This window comes from Malaclemys terrapin, chromosome 3 (assembly GCF_027887155.1).
Source record: "Malaclemys terrapin pileata isolate rMalTer1 chromosome 3, rMalTer1.hap1, whole genome shotgun sequence".
NCBI lineage: Eukaryota > Metazoa > Chordata > Testudines > Emydidae > Malaclemys > Malaclemys terrapin.
Window position 1 is genome coordinate 70202692 of NC_071507.1, and position 23103 is coordinate 70225794.

General features: G+C 41.0%; 1 protein-coding gene across 1 annotated transcript in view; it reads right to left on the bottom strand.

Moving 5' to 3' along the window:
* EFCAB2 (EF-hand calcium binding domain 2) overlaps positions 1-23103 on the bottom strand; it is a 37239-nt gene that overhangs the window by 12945 nt on the left and 1191 nt on the right. Inside the window, exon 2 of the mRNA XM_054021472.1 lies at positions 10935-11019. Coding sequence (XP_053877447.1) covers positions 10935-11019 — 85 coding nt within the window. The remainder of the gene's footprint in view (positions 1-10934; positions 11020-23103) is intronic.

Genomic DNA, 23103 nt, shown 5'->3' on the forward strand with positions numbered 1-23103 from the left:
AGGGTGAGTGAAGAAATACTGTTAATGATTTTTATAAGGTAAGAATTTTGACATGAAGTAGTGAGTTTGTTACATTTAATTGACTTTCTAACCTCCCCTTTCATATCTTATGGTTTTATCATCTCAAGAAAGAAACTGTCAAAGAAAAGTGTATTCACATCATTTCATTGTCCCAGCATTTCCCTCAAAATAAAATGAAGATTTTAGCAAACTTCATGGCTGGTAGCATGCTTTGGCCACTGTCCATTGGTCATATACTGACCAACACTGTCTCATTGTTTCCTTGTACTCCCCCACCTGTCTGTATCGATCTGTTGTCTCGTCTTATACTTAGCTTGTAAGCAACTTGGTAGAGGGACTGGTATTTTGTGTGTGCATGCACATGTGCAGTGCCTGACACAATGAGGTCAGGGCTCCTAGGCACTACAGTAATACTAGCGTTACCATATTTCAACAATCAAAAAAGAGGACGGGAGGAGCCCCGCCCTAGCCCCGCCCCTGTCCTGCCCTAGCCCCGCCCCTTCCACTCCCTCCCACTTCCCACCCCCTCAGAACCCCCAACCCTCCCCCCCACTCCTTGTCCCCTGACTGCCCCCTCCTGGGACCCCTGCCCCTAACTGCCCCCCAGGACTCCACCCCCTACCTAAGCCTCCCTGCTCCTTGTCCCCTGACTGCCCCCTCCTGAGACCTTCCCCCCATCCTAACTGGCCCCCTAGGACCCTACCCCCTACCTGTCCCCTGACTGCCCCAACCCTTAACCACACCCCCACCCCCTGACAGCCCCCCCCAGAACTCCTGACCTATCTAAACCCCTCTGCTCCCTGTCCCCGACTGCCCCCTCCTGGGACCCCTGCTCCTAACTGCCCTCCAGAACCCCACCCCCTATTTATGTACAGGCGTGACTACCTGCCCTTTCCTGGTTATTATACGCGGCCAGTCCGCATCCACATCCAGTAGTTAAAAAAAAAAAAACTAATAATTTAAATTGGAATTTCATCCAGTAATAAGTATTTATTATATAGTTATTATAGTATTTATTATATAGCCTCCCTGTGCCTTGTCCCCTAACTGCTCCCTCCTCAGACCCCCCCACCTGTACTCTGACTGCCCAAAACCTTACACCCCCAACCCCCAGACAGCTTCCCCCAAACTCCTTACCCATCCAACCCTCCCCCTGCTCCCTGTCTCTTGACTACCCCCTCCAGAACCTCCCTGTCGCTTCTCTGACCCCCTGGCCCCCTTACCGTGCTGCAGAGCAGCGCGCTCGGCAGCAGGGGGTGGGGAGCAGGGTTGGAGCTCCAGACTGCCGGAGGCCCAAGGCAAACGGCCGACCAGCGATCTGTGAATGCAGGGGGGGAAGAGGGAGGGAGAGAGAGGAGGGGAGTGGTCTCAAGTTGCAGGGGAGAGGAGGGGGAAGTGGAGGAAGGGCTCTGGCTGCCGGAGCCCCGTGCGAGTGGCACGATCCGGCCGGCTGCCCTGTTAGCCACGCACGCTCTGCATGGGGGTGAAATCCAGACATTTACAAATTCCCCCCAGACGCTATTTTTAACTCAAAAAAGATGGACATGTCCGGCAGAATCCGGATGAATGGTAACCCTAAGTAATATAAAAAAAAAAATAGCAGAATATACAGAAGCAAATAACAGCTAAAATGAGCACCTAGTAGATAGAAATATCAAAAGGAAAAAGAAGACTAATTTAAAAGCTCTTTCCTAGCCAGGTCAGGAAAAACAGCAAGGTGTAAGCTGATTTCCTCATTGGTATTCAAAATGAAAGAGCACACTTTTCTCAAATACTTTTACTGAAGCATGAGTAGCTACAAAGGCTATGGCTACTCTACAGAACTTACAGTAGTGCAGCTGCATTGATGCAGCTGTAATGCTGCTAGTGCGGACACTGTAACCCTACGGGACTGAGCTCTTCCATCGACTTAATTACTCCCGCCGCTGCGAACTGCAGTAGCTATGTCAGTAGGAGGAGCTCCCCCACTGACATAGCGCTGTCCACATCGGCGCTTAGGTCAGTATAACTTATGTTGCTCTGGGGGTTGGTTTATTCACACCCCTGAGCTACAAACATAACCTATACTGACGTAAGCTGTAGTGTAGACATAGCCTAAGTTGTGCATGGAGACATATCCTACAATTCTGCACATCCACTTCAACTGAAAAATTATTTCATTTGATGTCTGAGGGAAAGCCAGAATGTCCTAAACTTGGAGACCTTAGTAAATGTGCATTGCTGAAAAAGTACTGATTTAGGTCATCAGAATATTAAGACATTCAATAACAAAGACTGTGCAGAAAACATAAATAGATGACTTAATTACTAACTCCCTGGCTCTAGATCAAAGAGTAATACGAATTAAAAACATTTTTAGATGGTTATATCCAATAAATATATAATTTATAAATATATAAAGGAGATCCAGTGGATATAGTGTATTTAGATTTTCAGAAAGACTTTGACAAGATCCCTCACCAAAAGCTCTTAAGCAAAATAAGCAGTCATGGGATAAGAGGGAAGGTTCTCTCATGGATTGGTAACTGGTTAAAAGATAGGAAACAAAGGGTAGGAATAAATGGTCAGTTTTCAGAATGGAGAGAGGTAAATAGTGGTGTCCCCCAGGGGACTGTACTGGGACCAGTCCTATTTAATATATTCATAAACGATCTGGAAAAAGGGGTAAACAGTGAGGTGGCAAAATTTGCAGATGATACAAAACTACTCAAGATAGTTAAGTCCCAGGCAGACTGCGAACAGCTACAAAAGGATCTCACAAAACTGGGTGACCGGGCAACAAAATGGCAGATGAAATTTAATGTTGAGAAATGCAAAGTAATGCACATTGGAAAACATAATCCTAACTATACATATACAATAATGGTGTCTAAATTAGCTGTTATCACTCAGGCAAGAGATCTTGAAGTCATTGTGGATAGTTCTCTAAAATCATGCACTCAATGTGCAGCGGCAGTCAAAAAAGCAAACAGAATGTTGGGAAGCATCAAGAAAGGGATAGATAATAAGACAGAAAATATCATATTAATATATCTATATAAATCCATGGTATGCCCATATCTTCAATAATGCATGCAGATGTGGTAGCTCCATCTCAAAAAAGATATATTGGAATTGGAAAAGGTTCAGAAAAGGGCAACAAAAATGATTATGGGTATAGAATGGCTTCTGTCTGAGGAGAGATTAATAAGACTGGAACTTTTCAGCTTGGAAAAGAGGCAACTAAGGGGGGATATGATAGAGGTCTATAAAATCATGAGTGGTATAGAGAAAGTAAATAAGGAAGAGTTATTTACTTCTTCTCATAATACAAGAACAAGGGGCCACTAAATGAAATTAATAGGTAGCAGGTTTAAAATAAAAACAAGAAAATATTTTTTCACGCAAGCACTGTCAACCTCTGGAACTCCTTGCCAGAGGGTGTTATGAATACTATAACAGGGTTCAAAAAAGAGCTAGATAGATTCATGGAAGATAGGTCCATCAATGGCATTAGCAAGGATGGGTAGGAATGGTGTCCCTAGCCTCTGTTTGCCAGAAGCTGGGATTGGGTGACAGGGCACGTATCACTTGATGATAACCTGTCTGTTAATTCCCTTTGCCATTGGCCACTGTCAGAAGACAGGATACTGGGCTTGATGGACCTTTGGTCTGACCCAGTATAGCTGTTCTTATGTTCTTATAAATATTGGGTAAATGCATGGCAAAAAAAATCCACAATCATTTTCATTATTGCCCCTGACCCTACAAATATGCTTTAAGTATGTGGTATGTGAAAGTAATGGAAAATACTCACTTAAGGATAAGCATGTATGAAAGTGTTTCAAAATCAGGGCATGTTTCTTTCAAAATAAAGTATTAAAACAGACACCCTTGGATTCATATTATTTTATTTTCAAGTAATCAGCACAGACTTTTTTTTTTTAATTGGGTTCATGCTCCCCCCTACCCCCCCCCCCCTTTCTTTAGGTTGTATAAAAGAAGGCTGGAACATTTTTAAAAGATTTTTCTCTGGTTTTATTTTATAAATATCAGGAATGTCAAGTCTTCTCCGCCCTACTTTTGCTGTAAGGCTTCTTGAGGGGTGATTCTTCAGAAATGTGTACTGTGAGCTCTCATCCCTTAACTGGAGAGGTTGGGGTGCTGAATCTTTAAAAAAAAAAAGGGGGGGGGGTGGTAGTGGTGGGAAAAAAGGGTTTTAAACTGTCTGAAATAAAAATCTCTTCCACTATCAATTTCAGTCTTTCAGCCTCCAGTCTCTTCTGATGTCATAATTTCTTTAGCTCTCCAGTCACCCTTTGCTATATTTACACTGGAGAACTGAACACCTGGAAACTGAATTGATGAGATTGCACTAGTGAAAAAAAATTGTTCAGTGCATCCACACTAGTGAAACTATGAAAAGAATAATGAAAATACGACTGAAAGTAAATGCTAATGACAATGGACTATCTCTGAAGTCTCTTCTCTGAAACTCGATCCTGTGTTTATTATATAAAACAATATATATGTTAAAAGAATGTAAGGTTGAAAAGCCAAAGACTCAAAAGTTAGGAAATGCCAGAATTAAAGTTCATTGTATACCCTTTAGTTGACCACCTTGTGAGTATGCATTAGGATACACTCTTTAATTACCTGATGACATTCCATTTTTTCCACAACTCTCCTGTCTCATTCTGGGCACAAGATGGACAGTGTTCACTGAATGAGGAGCTATTCAATACTTTTTTTTTTAAAATCATTATTGTTCCATGTGTGGATCAAATGCCTTATTTACTCCACATTATTCAAACCCTGCTCTGAAGACAGAATTATTTATTTCTTCAAGGACTTTTCAATGGTGCTTATCACTGTAGTATCTGAGTGTGTCACATATATTAATGAATTTATTTTCACAAACACCCCTGTGAAGTGAGAAAGATGATATTATCCCCATTTTAGAGAGAGATTAAGGTTAAATGTGTCCATTAATTTTGGATGCCCAATTTGAGAAATCTAGGGCCTGAGTTTTCACAGTCCTTAGCATTATATATATGCAAAACATAGCTCTCCCCATTAATTTCAGTTGCAGTTGTGAGTGCTCAGAACTTCTGTGAATCAGACCCAGGTCTCAAGTTTGGCACCAAGAAAATGAAGACGACACAATTAGTGACCCCCTGTGAAAAGTTTGGCTTTAGTGATTTGTCCAACATCATTTAGGAACTCTGTGGCAGAGGCAGGGATAAACTCTAACTCTCCAGGGTGGCAGTCAGCTGCCTTAACTATGAGGCCATCCTTTCTTTTCCTAGAACTCCTCACCTCAATCACTACACACCTTCCAACTTCTGCAACAAATGATGCACGGGTGCTACAGACTCCTTCATTACACAACCCTGGTTCACCCTGTGACATACTGTACCCCATATTACCCTCCGTACCCATATATCCACCACTATTATATGAATATAATATGTTTTGTACAAAGTATGCCTTGTGAAGTATCATTTGAAAAGTCTTAATTTGATGAACCTCACTATCCTGTTTAAATGTGTGTATCATCATTATATATGAAGTTATAAGATTTTGTTATATGCTTGTTACTGAAACATGTTAAGAGTCTGGGAAACACCCACCGACTAGCTCTTCAGTAGCAACAAAAGAATGACCAACACCCAGCGTTAAGTAACCATCACTGGCCATTCACCAGCAGGGGAGTTGTAAACAAAAAATTTACAATTCATAATGAAGGATGGTCAGCAGCTCATGTACACCATGGGGGTAGCCTAACCCCCATGATAGCATGGATTTTTCCAGCACCTGAAGGAGAGTATAAAATAAGGGACAGTGACATCATCAGTTCACCTCTCTCCTCCCCCATCAACATCTGGAAGCAAGATCGTTTGGAAGACAAAGAGAAGTCTCCTTGAACTGGAGGGAAGGGATGGTCCTAACTAGAAGGCTTTCTAGTTAGTATGAACGCTGAACTGAAAACAAGCTGCAATGTCCAGTAGGGCTAGAAAAACTGATTCAAATCTTGCTTAGCCTGATAAAGTTTAGGATTTAGTATGTGTTTACTTATTTTTTACATAACTAATTCCGATCTTTATGCCTATCACTTATAATCACTTAAAATCTCTCTCTCTAGTTAATAAACTTATTTTGATGTTTAATGTAAACCAGTGAGTTTGTCTAAAGGGCTTGGGGGATCTGCTCAACTTACAGAGGCTGGTGCACATCCACTACCCTTTGACAGAGTGGCGAACTAATCAATGAGCTTGCATTGATCAAGAAAGTCTTGAGCAGTGTACGACACACATTTCTGGGTGCAAGGCTGGGGCTGGCACAATTTGCTGGGGTCTCCCTGTATTCAGTTCATCAGTGGCTTGAGAAAGCATTCATATAACTTTGGGCTTGCCTTCACAGAGCAAAGCCTAAAGGGGCTGCTTGTCATTAGCAGAGTTGAGTAAAAGACACCCTTAGTGAGAGAATTAAGGAGGCACAGTAATTCCACAGTCCAAATTGTACCTCGGGTCACATCATACATCCCCAAACCAGGTCCATCCTGTACAGTGAATGAGGCACAGGTCCTATGGGAAAAATAGTGTATGATCATATAATTCAAAACTATAGCATAATGCATACACACAAGGGAACCAAGTTTGGGTTGCATAGGCAACCTTAATTCTGGTATTTCCTAACTTTTAACTGCTTCATTTATGATCTTAGTGTCCTTTTAACGGGGGGGTGGGGGGCGAGAGCTGCGTGTGTACGTGTGTGCACGCGCAACTTCCTAGGTTTTTTAAAAAGCAAATTAAAAACTTGAAGTTCCATCTGTGACTTCATATTGATATCTAAATGGATCATCATCAAAGTTGGACCTTTAGCTCCACAGTGCAGACCTCTGCCACTTGAGCTAATGGAGAAATTAATTACAATAGTAAGTTGTCACCCTCTACATGGACCAGCATTAGAGGAGGAGGAAACACATACTTTTGCCAGTGGATTTTACAGATATTTGCTGACAGCAGAGGAATACTGAGACTTGGCAAACTTGGTGTAATCAAATGCACCCTTGTATTCACACCCTACACACCATTGTAATAATCTTTGTACCAAATATCCCTTGTAAGATATAATTTGAAAGCTAATTATTTGCTGATCAATAATACCATGGTGAGATGTACGTAGTAAAATTATATGTAAAGTTATGAATATAAGCTGACATTATGACTGAAGGGTGTTTACCAGACAAGTCTGGGGAATGGATAAACTTGTTTCTCGAAGATAAAGGATAAACTGACCCCTCTAGTCAGGCATCATCAAAGGTGATGGGCAATCACCTGTCAAGTGGCCATTCTTTGGCAACAAGGGGTGTAGGAAAAGATCTTTCTGCATTTTAGAAAACAGCAGCATGGAACCTGTTTCACCACCAGATTCCTTGTCTTCGTTCTCACAGCAGGAATGAACTTTATCTAGGGGTAACCCTCATGAAAATTTCAGAGTAGCAGCTGTGTTAGTCTGTATCCGCAAAAAGAACAGGAGTACTTGTGGCATCTTAGAGACTAACAAATTTATTTGAGCATAAGCTTTCGTGGGCTACTGCCCACTGCTTCGGATGCATAGAAAGGAACATATATTGAGGAGATATATATACACATACAGAGAGCATGAAAAGGTGGGAGTTGTCTTAACAACTCTGAGAGGCCAATTAAGTAAGAGAAAAAAAAACTTTTGAAGTGATAATCAAGCTAGCCCAGTACAGACAGTTTGATAAGAAGTGTGAGAATATTTACATGGGGAGATAAATTCAATGTTTGTAATGGCTCAGCCATTCCCAGTCTCTATTCAAGCCTAAATTGATTGTGTCTAGTTTGCATATCAATTCAAGCTCAGCAGTTTCTCGTTGGAGTCTGTTTTTGAAGTTTTTCTGTTGCAAAATTGCCACCCGCAGGTCTGTCATTGAATGACCAGACAGGTTAAAGGGTTCTCATACTGGTTTTTGAATGTTATGATTCCTGATGTCAGATTTGTGTCCATTCTTTTGCGTAGAGATTGTCCGGTTTGGCCAATGTACATGGCAGAGGGGCATTGCTGGCACATGATGGCATATATCACATCGGTAGATGTGCAGGTGAATGAGCCCCTGATGGTATGGCTGATGTGATTAGGTCATATGATGATGTCACTTGAATAGATATGTGGACAGAGTTGGCATCAGGCTTTATTGCAAGGATAGGTTCCTGGGTCAGTGTTTTTGTTCAGTGATGTGTGGTTGCTGGTGAGTATTTGCTTCAGGTTGTCTGTAAGCGAGGACAGGTCTGTGTCCCAAGATCTGTGAGAGTGAGGGATCATCTTTCAGGATAGGTTGTAGATCTTTGATGATGCGCTGGAGAGGTTTTAGTTGGAGGCTGAAGGTGACAGCTAGTGGTGTTCTGTTATTTTCTTTGTTGGGCCTGTCTTGTAGGAGGTGACTTCTGGGTACTCGTCTGGATCTGTCAATCTGTTTTTTCACCTCAGCAGGTGGGTATTGTAGTTTTAAGAATGCTTGATAGAGATCATGTAGGTGCTTGTCTCTGTCTGAGGGATTGGAGCAAATGCAGTTGTATCTTAGAGCTTGGCTGTAGACAATGGATCGTGTGGTGTGTCCTGGATGGAAGCTGGAGGCATGTAGGTAAGTATAGCGGTCAGTAGGTTTCCGGTATAGGGTGGTATTTATGTGACCATTACTTATTAGCACAGTAGTGTCCAGGACCGCTTGTGTGGATTGATCTAGGCTGAGGTTGATGGTGGGATGGAAATTATTGAAATCATGGTGGAATTCCTCAAAGGCTTCTTTTCCATGGGTCCAGATGATGAAGATGTCATCAATGTAGCGCAAGTAGAGTAGGGGCCTCAGGGGACGAGAGCTAAGGAAGAGTTGTTCTAAGTCAGCCATAAAAATGTTGGCATACTGTGGGGCCATGCGGGTACCCATGGCAGTGCCGCTGACTTGAAGGTATATATTGTCCCCAAATGTGAAATAGTTGTGGGTGAGGACAAAGTCACAAAGTTCAGCCACCAGGTTAGCTGTGACATTATCAGGGATACTGTTCCTGATAGCTTGTAGTCCATCTTTGTGTGGAATATTGGTGTAGAGGGCTTCTACATCCATAGTGGCCAGGATGGTGTTTTCTGGAAGATCACCGATGGATTGTAGTTTCCTCAGGAAGTCAGTGGTGTCTCGAAGACAGCTGGGATTGCTGGTAGCGTAGGGCCTGAGGAGAGAGTCCACATAGCCAGACAATCCTGATGTTAGGGTGCCAATGCCTGAGATGATGGGGCGTCCAGGATTTCCAGGTTTATGGATCTTTGGTAGCAAACAGAATACCCCTGGTCGGGGTTGTAGGCATGTGTCTGTACAGATTTGTTCCTGTGCTTTGTCAGGGAGTTTTTTTAACAGATGGTGTAGTTTCTTTAGGTAATCCTCAGTAGGATCAGAGGATAATGGCCTGTAGAATGTGGTGTTAGAGAGCTGTCTAGCAGCCTCTTGGTCATATTCCAATTTATTCATCATGATGACAGCACCTCCTTTGTCAGCCTTTTTGATTATGATGTCAGAGTTGTTTCTGAGACTGTAGATGGCGTTGTGTTCAGCATGGCTGAGGTTATGGGGCAAGTGATGTTGCTTTTCCACAATTTCAGCCTTTGCACGCTGACGGAAGCAATCTATGTAGAAGTCCAGTCTGTTGTTTCGACCGTCCGGAGGAGTCCACGCAGAATCCTTTTTGTAAAAGTGAGGGGCAAAAACACCCCAAGCTCCCTCCCCCATCTATCTCTTCTGTTTCCCCTAAGTTGACAAAAGAAACCAGCCCATTTGACTTTGGGAGAGATCCTGGTCATTTGGTCAGCCTTGTTGCTGGGAGCACTTGGTAAGACTTATCTTGAACTAATTTTAATTTGTTAAGTTTTAATACTGGGAAGCATTTTATCTTTATTTCTCTCATAACCATTTCTGGTTTTAATGCCTTGTAGTTGCACTCGCATAAAACCCGTCTCTTTGTAGTGAAGTAAACTTGTTTTATTATGTAATAAAAACCAATCCAGTGTTGTGAACTATGTGGGTAATGCTATTTGGGATAGTAAACTATTATATATTGATCCCCTAAGAGGAGCAATGGACCTAATATATCTGAACTGTGCTGGAGAGGGCTGGACGGTGCAGAACATGTGTATTTGGAGGAAAATTCAAGACTGGGAGTGTGTTGGGGTCACCCTGCAAATAGTAACCAAGGCTACTAGAAGCCAGAATGTAGCTGGTGTTTGCTGACAGACTGCTGGGGTCGGAACTGGCAGACCAGGGCTCTGGCTATTCACAGACACTCAGGGTGTGACCTGCATGCTGGCAGGCTGTTTGTGTGCAGCTCAGGTAGGAGCAAAGCATTGTGAGGTACCCCAGGTTGCAGGGCAAGGGTGACAGCCCCTCACTGGTCAAGACTGCACCCCAGAATGTCATTCTTTGGTTCCATTTCAGGTTCTGGAGGGGTGTGTGCTTCAGTGGCTAACCTTTCTGCCCCTCTTCTACCCAAGCCTGACATTGTTCCAGTCTTGGCCCTCCCTCTCCCCACCCAGTTTGTCATCTAATCTAAGTCTTCCCCTTCCTGGGCTCCTAATCCCTATCTCCTTGCCCAACTAACCCCCATTTCTCCTCAACCCCAGCTCCTTGGGTCAGTCTCTTTGCCCACTAAGCCCACTGCCTCCGCTCCTAATCCAGTACCAGTCTTAAATCAGTGGAACTACTCACACTAGTCCAGTTAAGCATGTACATAAATGTTTACAGAATCAAGATCACAGGGCATTATTTCAATTTTATTTCTTGTTAAAGTGATTTAGGATTTAGGGCAGTGTTTTGCTCTGCAAAAAAATTCCATAATATTTCTGAGAAAAGATTTTCAAACCTGACATCCACAGTTTTATTGCATTCATGGTCGAACACTTCAAAAGCATCTGTAATCTTTTTCTGAATGTCTGCTATTATGGCTTCTGCAAAACACAAAAACAAAAAAAAGTTTCACCAAGCTACTCCAATGAATTTTATTTCTAGTTTAAATATCATCTGAAAGAAAGACTCAAATACAGTCTCCACCCTAAAATGGAACAATTCACTTTTCTCTGAATTTCTCCCGTTCACCCTACCTTTACATTTCACACATTTCCATTCTACCATCAGGTCTTATGTCAGTCTCTCTTTCCACTCCTTTATGTCTTTAAACATCTTACTCTTTGCCTCTTTAATCTTACACCTCTTTTTTTGAGGATCTTTTTTGGGAAGGGAGAGATGAAAGAACTCATCTTTCTCCTTCTACTTTCTTCCTCTGTTCAAAGGGTCCCACATCATAGCAACAATCCCTCCACCTTTTAAGGGATAGATACATCGCCCTTTAGTGCTCTCTTTGCATTGCTCTCAGCAGATTAGCTGTTCCTCCTGTTATCCATCTTCTTTTTCCTCCTCCTTCCCTCAATTTATTTCTCTTCCTTATCTTGGTCTTCTTCCCTTCTAATTTTTGTCTCTTTCTCATTCATCTAGTTTTTTTTCTTCCTGCATCTACTTATGAGGGGTTTTTTTTTGTTTTGATTTGATTTTTTTTTCTCCCCCACTTTGATCAATTTGGTAACTCTTCTCTGGACCCACGCCAGAACGTGTCTGTTCACATAGATGTGCAATTCCCCAAAATGGATGCAATAACTCTACTGAGTCCTCACCATGGTATTTTACATAGGTAAAATATTGTATTTCTTTGTGTATATTAATGTTTTTGATATAACTTACTGGCCTAATCCTCCTCTGTCTTGCTCCTTGTGTATTAATTTATATCTGTGAAAATAGGTGTAAAATGCTATCACAAGTATCAGAGTAGAGAATTCTGATTCGGTAGCATTTATATATATTTTACACTAGTGGTTCTCATCCAAGTATGCGTACCCCCAGGGGGTATGCAGAGGTCTTCCAGGGGGTACAACAACTCATCTATGTATTTGCCTAGTTTTAGAACAGGCTACATAAAAAGCACTTGTGAAGTCAGTATAAACAAAAATTTCAGACAATAACTTGTTTTTACTGCTCTGGAATTTACATACTGAAATGTAAGTATAATATTTATATTCCAATTGATTTATTTTTACCATATAATTATGAGAAAGTAAGCAATTTTTCAGCAATAGTGTGCTGTGAAACTTATATTTTTATGTCTGATTTTGTAAGCAAGTAGTTAAGTGACATGAAACTTGGGGGCACACAAGGCAAATCAGACTCCTGAAAGGGGTACAGTAGTCTGGAAAGGTTGAGAGCCACTGGTCTACACAAGTGTAAACAGCTATAAAAAGTACAAGGCAGGAGAGGATCAGACACTAACATCTTATTTGTCTTTACTGTAACTTATTACCAATTTGACTTCTTCCATTGTCAGGACATTACAATTCTCCATCAGTGTATAGTTTGGTCTACAGTTAGAGCCTACAGGTCTGATAAAAAGTACACTAAATGCAATGGAAAGACTCCTATTCACAGAAATAGGTTTGTATCAGGCTCCAAACGCATTACTTTGCATTTGGTGCCTTACACCTTCTCTACACTACAAAACTGCACCACGTAGCACCAACTGGCTAAAACCCTGAATGTGGTTTGTATTTGTATCCACTTAAAGCTAAACTGTTTTCATCATTGCTTTCAGCTATGGTTAAAATCTAGGTGGACCTGATCCTTAGTGGTGCCGAGCACCTAAAGTCTGATCCTCAGCCTACTGAAGTTAATGGAAGTCTTTCCACGGACTTCAATGGGTCTTGGATCAGGCCCCTACTGAGCACCTGTAATTCCCACCAAACTAAGGCCAGGTCTACACTAACAAGTTAAATCAACCCAGTTACATCACTTAGGGGTGTGAAAAAAAAATAAATGTGTTAGTCTCTAAGGTGCCACAAGTACTCCTGTTCTTTTTACTCAAATCTCAGAAAATCAGGAATTGAAGAGTTAAGGCAATACAAACAAACTTCTGAAACCCAGGAAATACAGAGTTAAGGAACACACCATCCCCCAGCTCACCCTTAACTCCTCCCCCTGGAGCCAGCAATAGCTATTGAGAATGGTTCTGTAAGTGGGTGGCATAATAAGTAGACATAAGAAAAGACTAAGAGAAGGTGCATTGTTTGTGTTGTGTTTCCACAGACACATATCAAAGCTGTAACTAAGCACTTCAGCATCCAGGGCAAACAAGCATATCTGCACCTCATACCAGAGGCGATGCATGGGAGGCATTTGGAGTCATGTGCCCCCCTAGATTTTTTGGTTGCACTCCCCCCATCCCAGACAGGCTGGGTGGCATGCTGAGGTGAGTTGGGGGGGTCTTCCCATGGGGCCCCCCACACACATAGGGCTGGCCTGAGCTGCCTGGCATCGCCAGCCCAAGCCACCCCTGTGGCTTTACATCCTGGGCGGCTGCCCCACCCTGGCTGAGATAAACTTAAGCAGCTGAGATCAGTTTGGGGAGGATTTTAAGCCTAGTTTGAGCCCCTGGTGAGCACAAAAGAAGTTAGAAGAACCAAGTGATTTTGTTAACAGCTGATTTTAGAGAGACAGTACCATAGGAATCCCTTGCTCAAATGACCCCAAATTTGGAGCACAAGCCCTACTCAGTGGCGCTGGAACACTTTTTATAGTGGGGGTGCTGAAAGCCAGTGAAACTGTAAAGCAGGGGTTCCCAAGCTTTTTACCTTATGCCCCCCTTTACCATGGGACCGGCAGCCAGGACCCCAGGTGCGGGGCCAGGAGCAGAGCCCTGCGTAAAACCTGGGGGAGCTGCAGCACCACCCCGCACCTCTAATTCCCATACCCATGGCCCTACCCCACACGACCATGAGGCATAGTGTGTTTTGAGACTCTCTCCATAATCACATGGATTTTGGAGCTCTTAGAATAGTCATCCTTTAAACAATAAGGAACTCTCAACCTTAACTATAAAGAGATGCCACTGTGCTATAATACTGTCGTTTGTAAAGTCATTTGGGATGAAGGGCACAATATATTCCAAAAAATATTATTCTTTAAATCCTTACAATCCAGAAGATTACATTGGATTTCATGCAATTACTTTATAAGAAACAAAGGTTTTAGAAGTATGACTTTTGTATATATAAGTACCTTAACCACTAGAGTTCTGCTGACAATGCTTGGTCTATGGTAAAACACACATGTTCTGCCTAGTGTACAATTTCAGATTCACCGCTCTGAAGTGCTGGTTTTGGCCCTTCAGAGGAAGTCTATGTAAAGCGGAGGGGAAAAGCAAAAGGATTACGAATTTTAAAAATTGGTCTTAAAATAATTATTTATAAATACAATAGCACATCTTCTGCACGTGCCTGTGTCAGTCAATGGATGTCAACTTTTGGTACGTTGAGCTTTTATCGAGGGCCTTCTATGGCGTACATCACTATAGTATGTGAGCATCACACCACAGACAGAGAGCCCATTTATTGACTAACACACAAAGCTCATCATGTGTTATTGCTTATGTATCATCATTTATTAAGACTGGCTACTAGAAGCCCATGCGCTACATGGCACCTGAGTTTTCTATTTGCCTACAGTCGAACAATACTCTGCACTTATATATCATGCCGTATGTGACATATTCAATGCGGTACATTTATCAGTTAATTAATCCTCATAAAAACCCAATGAATTGGTTGTTTTATTGCTGTTTTACAGATAAGGAAGTAGAGGGACACAGACACTAAGAGGAACAATTTCAAAAGTAGCCTCTAATTTTGGGTGCTGTACTTTAGCTACCGAAGCCAAAATTTTTTCATAGATTCATAGATTATAGGACTGGAAGGGACCTTGAGAGGTCATTGAGTCCAGTCCCCTGCCCGCATGGCAGGACCAAATACTGCCTAGACCATCCCTAATAGACATTTATCTAACCTACTCTTAAATATCTCCAGAGACGGAGATTCCACAACCTCCTTAGGCAATTTGTTCCAGTGTTTAACCACCCTGACAGTTAGGAACTTTTTCCTAATGTCCAATCTAGACCTCCCTTGCTGCAGTTTAAACCCATTGTTTCTGGTTCTATCCTTAGAGGCTAAGGTGAACAAGTTCTCTCCCTCCTCCTTATGACACCCTTTTATATACCTGAAAACATTTCATACATGAATGCCTAAAGTTAGACATCTAAATCCATACTGGAGTCCCTAAGTAAGTGGCCTTATTTTTCAGAGGTTCTGAGCACCCACCATAACCACTTACTTCATTTTGAATTGTGGGTGTTTACAATTTCTGGAAAACAAATCAGACCCTAGATTTCTAAAGCTGGGCATCCAGCATTAGAAGCCACTTTTAAAAAATTGATGGGACTTTTCACACAACAGGTCCATTGCGAAGCTATGCTAACCAGTAGATCAAGCTCCTCACATGGACTCCATTTTGCCAAATTTTATTGCAAATGTCACTGAATATATATTTGTTCCCACATAAAAGTACTTGTAAACTGGAGCAAATCTCAGATGTGAAAAAATTAGCGTACAGACATGGAATGAAAACCCAAATTCTTCTGAACAGCATATTAACTACTGTTGGAGAAAAGATCATTTGTACGAGTGCTGCAAATCCCTTTTAGCATTGTGAATCTGATCTTGGCATTGTTCAGAAGACAAAATATTGACAACTTTCTACAAACCAGCTAATTTCTTGTTGAATTAGTGAGTTAGAGGTAGAGTTAATCTGCAAAATTTCCGCACTTGTATGCACCATGAAAACAAGAAAATCTCTCTCTCCAGAAAATCCACAATTGCCTTAAAAGTCAGCCATGGCTTTGTCTATAAACATAATTGCATTTTGTTGTCTACTTCAGTCTCAAATATAAGCTGAACCTTTAAGCTTGAAAGTTTGTGTGTATATAGTCCATAATGAAGTATCAGAGGGGTAGCCGTGTTAGTCAGTATCCAAAAAAACAACGAGGAGTCCGGTGGCACCTTAAAGACTAACAGATTTATTTGGGCATAAGCTTTCGTGGGTAAAAAAACCTCACTTCTTCAGATGCATGGAGTGAAAATTACAGATACAGGCATAAACATATATAGGCACATGAAGAGAAGGGAGTTACCTTACAAGTGGAGAACCAATGTTGAAGGCCAAATCAGTCAGGGTGGATGTGGTTCTCTCCCAATAATTGATGAGGAGGTGTCAATACCAAGAAAGGGAAAAATTGCTTTTGTAGTGAGCTAGCCACTCTCAGTCCCTATTCAAGCTCAAATTGATGGTGTTACGTTTGCAAATGAATTGTAGCTCTGCAGTTTCTCTTTGAAGTCTGTTTTTGTTGAAGAATGGCTACTTTTAAATCTGTTATTGAATGTCCAGGGAGACTGAAATGTTCTCTTACTGGCTTCTGTATGTTACCATTCCTGATGTCTTTAACCTTTTACAAAGAGACTATCCGGTTTGGCCAATGTACATAGTAGAGGGGCATTGCTGGTACATGATGGCATATATCACATTAGTAGATGTGCAGGTGAAGGAGTCCCTGATGGTGTGGCTGGGTCCTATGATGGTGTTGCTAGAGTAGATATGGGGACAGAGAAGGCAACAGGGTTTGTTACAGAGATTGGTTCCTGGGTTAGTGTTTCTGTGGCCTGTAGTTGCTTCCGGCTGGGGGGCGGTCTGTAAGCAAGGATTGGCCTGTCTCACAAGGCCTGTGAGAGTGGGGGAAATCGAGTGGCTGCAATGTGAAAAAATTATCAAAATTAGAAAACATGCAGAAAATTGCATAATGCATTTTAAAGCTGTGATTCAGGACAGCACTTAAGTATATGTGCAACTTAAAGCACATTAGTTCTCCCATTCGGTAGTATTACTTGAAGTTACACATGTGCTTAAGTGGTTTGCTGCATCAGGGCCTGAGCACTGTATTGATTCTACATGCTCTGAGAAGACCTAAAGGACACAGGATTAGATCCTCAGATATTTAGGGACTTAATTCCCATAGATTTCAATAGGATTTGGGTGCCTAAATACCTTTGAAGTCCTGGGCCACAGGGCTTAAAATTTCAATAGCAGCCAGCAGCCTGCCTATGCTTTGGCTCCCAACATTGCTAAATGAGCTCTGGTCTCCACTACAAACTTATATTGGTATAACTATGTCACTCAAGGGTGTAGATTTTTTTTTTTGGGGGGGGGGGGGGGGAAACACACCTGAGCAATGTAAGTTTAGCCGGCAAAAGTGGTAGTGTGCACAGCGCTATGTTGGTGAGAGGGCTTCTTCCGCCCACATAGCTACCACTGTCTGTTGGGGGTGGTTTAATTATGTTGACAAGAGAGCTCTCTCCCGTGGCTACACAAGAGATCTTACAGCAGCGCAGCTGCATCAGTACAGATGTGCTGCTGTAAGGTCTCTAGTGTAGACATAGGTAACACACATGTGGAAGGAGCCAGAAGAAGGTATGTGTTACACTAATTTAGGCTACCTGTAGTCAGTATTGCCAGCTCTTGTGATTTAATCATAAGTTTTGCAATATTTAGTGCTTTTCTTAAAGTCCCATTTCCTGGAATCAGGGCATTAAAACAGAAATTCAGATTTTATTTTAGACACCCCAGTAACCTAGCCCAGACCCGAAGAGCTCTGTGAAGCTTGAGTGTCATTTCCACCAATAGAAGCTGGTCAAATAAAAGATATTACCTCACCTCCCTTGTATCTCTGATTGAAAAAAGTAGTACATTTCTAGCCCTTCATGTTACAAAGAAAAACTGGGAAATGGATGTAAGAGTAACCTACAGGATCAAAATCCAGAAGCAAAGAACCACCACCCGGGGTTATTTTTGGCTTAAAAATTATGATTTTTTTTTTTTTTTTTAAACCTCATGATTTTGGGATGGGATCTCACTCATGTCCGTGTTGGCAATGTTCTGTATTTGATTTTAAATGTAATGTAATCCTATATATGAAATGTTAAATTGCAAAATGCAGGTAGGGGAATGAAGTTGTCAAGGGTGAATACATATTTCAAACAGTAATCAAACTACCAAAAAAAGCAATTGATAACCATTGGAACAAGCTACTAAGGGAAGTGGTAGATCCTCCATGATTTGAAGACTTCAAATCAAGACTGAATGCCTTTCTGGAAGATATGCTTTAGTCAAACCAAGTTACTGGGCTCAATACAAGTTGTTACTGGGTGAAAATCTTTGGCTTCTGTTATGCAAAAGGTCAGATTAGATGATCTATTGGTCCTTTCTGGCCTTAATATCTATGAATCTTAACTTTGCTCTCCCCCCCCACCAGACCATCTTTATTATATCAGAAAGACTGATCAATTACATGACATTCCCATAAAGATATAAGGATGTTCAACACTTGCCTTTTATATGATTACTGAAATCCCACCTGGAAGAAGAAAAGAGACCTATTTTCACTAGTTCTACATTAGGCTCTAGTAGGGCACCATTTGACATATTGCTTTCAGGTTCTTACAACAGCAGCATTAACCTATGCAATGTTAAAGCTTGGGAGCCTTGACATGTTATGTCAAAGTGTAAAGAAACCATCAGCACAAAAAAAAAGAAAACAGATTGAATTAAGCAGCATGAAAAGGGAAAGAAGCACAGAATGATAGAAGGGAAAATACATATATTGAGAAACAGTGGAGAGCAAAAAAAAAAAAAAAAGGAATAATAGAATCAGCTGAGTATAAAATACATTTTCAGAAGACCATTAGGAAAAAAAATAGCAGTACAATAAAGAAACAAAATAATCGATAATGAGAATAGGTATAGATTATGGTCCTGATCCCACACACATTTATGCACATGCATAACTTTACTCACACAAGTAGTCCCATTAACTTCAGTGAGACTATTCTTATGAATAATCATTTAAGTTAAGAGGATGACTTGTGCAAGTAAAGTTCAGCACGTGCACAAGAATTGGCAGCATTTGTTCCTATACTGTCTCTTGCTGTGTACATCCATAAAACACAGACTCAGGAACTTAAAACTCATATGAAGAAAAAAAGTTTAAAATAATAGGCCCCAAAGGAAGCACTAACCATGAAAACTAGTAGAAGCCTACAACAAAGAATTTCTGGGAATACCCCAAAGGCTAATTTGGCAATGCAATTAATGTTACTGTGCTCTCTGAACCACAATATACACACTGCAATTTCTATTTTATACTGTAGAACACAGGTTATTTGGTTACAAACTAGGGCCAAGATTTTCAAAAGCGACTAGTATAACTGGCCAAACTCAGGAGTTTTGCTTAACAAGTAGTTTCAGTATTTACAAATTTGCTTTTGTACCAATTTGGAAGTTTTGTTCTGAAGACTCCAAGATATGGCAATCCTAAAACAAAATATGACATCCATATTCTTGTCAGTTTTATTGCTGTTATTGAATGAATAGCAGTCGTGAAACTGACAAGAATGTCAATTTCATTCAGCTGCTTCTTGGCAGGGAGTCAAGGCTTTCAGCTTTGCTATGGTCCCTGTCATGGACCTGGAAGTCTTAGGACTGGCTCCTAGGGTCTGTGGCAGCCCTGCAATGTGGGCTTCCTAGTGTTTCAGCAAAAGTTTTATCAAATCTGTAATAGATTTGGCAAACTTTCACTTCAGTAAGTCAACATTTTCTGACAAAATGTAGTTTCATTATAAGATTTCCATCCAGCTCTAGCAACTAGTGATTTTAGATGCCTCAATTCTGAGAGCCCTAATTGATTCCTACCTAGAGTCTGCAGAAACACTTCATCTGAAAGGGGAGCAAACCATTCCTGTTCATCTCAGCATGGGATTAATTCTGAAGACTAATGAGGCAAGTCACTTCACCACACAGTTTCAGCTCATCATTGGTAAAAAGGAAATAATACAAGGGCATTATGAGGAATAGCAAATGCACAGTAGCACATCCTCACTTCATGGGCCTCCCCTCAGATCACAGCATTGCATGGGGGTTTTAGCTCTAGTACCACCTACTGGGGCTCTCCCTTGGACCTGTAATAGCCTCTATCTTCTCCTGTCTCCCCCACTAGGTGTTCTGTGGCTTGGCCCTCCAGCCAAGTCACATAAAAGTCTATACCCCTTCAAGGGTAGCATAAATAAGTCCAAACAAATCTTCAAAAATAACAGCCCTTCCACCCCTCTCAAACCTCATGGTAGCTCCCTTGTTAGCTCTACCTCAAGGTTTCACTTGCAAGAGCTATCTTGCTTCTGTAGTATGCATTCACCCTCATTTCCTGTTATGCACTTCTCCATGCTAGAAACAAATCTCTTCTACACAACTACACTCCCTCAGTCTATTTATAAGGCCTAGCTAGCTCCATCTGCTCTGGCCAGGAGGCAATTATTTAATTACCCACCAGGTGCAGAGCAGGTATAAGTTCTTCCCCTTGCTTTGCAGGTGATAGGAGTTAAGCTCCATCACAGCAGGATTTTCACAAATGCTAAAAAAGCAAGTTAGGTGCCTATCTCCTATCAATTTTCAATGAGAGTTAGGCACCTAATTTACTTAGATACATTAGAAAATCCCACTGAATGGCTGTAAATCTCTCTACTTAGATAGGCCCCACTACTGTATTATCTGGGCACCTCAAAATCTTCAATGTATTTATTCTCACAATCCTGTGAAGTAGGAAAGTATTATCTCCATTTTACAGATGGGGAACTGAGGCAGAGTGACTAAAGTGGCTTGCCCAAGATAACACAGGAAGTTTAAAAATGCAGGGAACTGCACCTACATCTTTCAAGTCCCAAGTTAGTGCCCTTAACCATTGGACTATCCTTCTCAAAGGAGATATTATTATTCTTAACTAGTCCTATTAGAAATAACATTCTGAATGATGTTCAAAACTTGAGAAAACAAAACTGAACAAAAGGTGCAGGATTTCTTCAATATCACCATGATTTGTCTTCAGAAAAATATTCTCACTGTGAAAATTGTGCAGAATGCCAGAGCATTAATAACATTAGCCACACAATCCACCAGGAATTCTGACCTTCTCCTCTGTCTGGTCTTATATTGCCAAAATGGTGCAAAACCCCAATATCCTATTAAATGATGGCCAGAAAGACATGGAGCCAGAAATGTCCCGTTACTGTTAGTTGGCCAGGACACTAGCTGGACCTTTTTCACTCAACTTTCTCTAGGTGGTATTATGGGTCATTAGCTAAACTTCCTGATTTTTAATCGTGTACCCTGAGTTCTGTTCCCAGTTCTGCCACTGATATGCTGTGTCACTTTGGGCAAAGCTGCTTAGCTGGTCTGTGCCTCAGTTTCCTTACCTGTAAAATAAGAATAATAATCATACAACTTAAAGTGCTTTTACAGAAAAGGCTAAGTATGGATGAAAACCACTACATAAGAACTAAGTATTGTTATATTAGAAGATGTGGAACTATTTTGAGACTGAATTACTGCATCTCACTCTACCAAATTACCTGAGCCAGAGGTCTACCCACAAACTACACATGCTTCAACATGCAGCAGCTAGTCCGCTGGACAGACCAATGAAAGTACATCACAATACTCTGTGTGCGACACTGGCAAATTCCAGTTATTATTAAAAGTCCTTGTCCTTATCTTTAAAGTCCTATGCGTCTAAATGAGGGTCAAGCTACTTCAAAGGCCCTCTTCAAGTTACCATAGTAGCTGCTTCAACATGAACACTGGCTGATACAACCCAGATTCTAATTTGCTGGTGAATGCTCAGTAAGTAGAAGGCTCTGAGCTGTGGAATCTGTTATGAGCAGAAATCAGGATGAGACCAAGTCTTACTACTTTCAGATCATGATGCAAGACTTCTCCCTTTTGGTAGGCATTCCCCTAAGATTTATGCATGAAGTGGCCCTGACTACAGGAACAAGTGTACTATATAGATTTAATTACTCATTTATTAGTCCCATAAAACTGAATAGAGGGAGAAAAAAAATCAGTTCTTTATTCTGAAGGTTGATGTTTTTTCTTAATTTATGTATGGTGTCTACATATGACAGTGATGGGTTCCTTAGAAATACATATAACAATAATTTCCAACTTCTCATCACAGCTATTAACAACAAATATTTCTGTAGAACTGCTCTATTGATCATACCGTTTTTCTTAATTAACAAACGTTACATTGTTCACTACTGAAATCTGATTATTTCAAATACAATGTTTAGAGTTTGCAAATTATGAATAACAACTGTTATTAGTAGGGAGTGAAAGGAGGAATAAGGGTTAAAATAAATAAAAATATTGAGACTTATAGGAAATCAAATGTTATTGCTCTTTTATCTTGGGATATAATGAGTTTAGCATTCATGATGTTTGAATATTCTTGTTACAAATCATACTTGTGGTCCATTAAACATAGTCTTTGTTAATGCCTCCTATACTGAAATACCATGAACATTATCACTTCATTTAATGATATCACACTGATGACTTTTTCTTGGCAGTGGTGACTAGCAATATTTGAAAATGAAATATAACAAATTGTACAGACAGAACAGCTAACTGGTTGAAACATCTGATTCCAACTACTTAGATCCTCTGGAAACACAAAGTCAGATCCCAAGAGGGGATTGGTTGTTTGTTCATCCAACGTAGATAAATTAAGTTGCATACAGTTTACTGTGAGTGGCTTTCTGCTGTGGTAAAACAAAACCCCTGTCTACTCTCCACGGTCATTAACAATCCCATGACACTTTTTGTAAGGTTTGCCCTAGAGTACTTGGCCAAAAGTAATCCCCTTCACCTCAGACAAATACACTTCAGTGGTAGATGAATTATTTTCACCATGTACGGTACTGTATATAGTGTCAGAGGGGTAGCCGTGTTAGTCTGGATCTGTAAAAAGCAACAGAGGATCCTGTGGCACCTTTAAGACTAACAGATGTATTGGAGCATGAGCTTTCGTGGGTGAATGGCCACTTCGTCAGATGCATCTCACTCTACTGTATATAGTTTGTTAAATCATTTTATGAACTAAGGTGATATATATAATAATTATTATGGTAACAAAGCCCTGAAAAGGGCAAGATTGTTTTTATTTAGCAAACCAGGAGTTTAACAATGACAAACTGACCAAGACCATAAATCCAAAAATT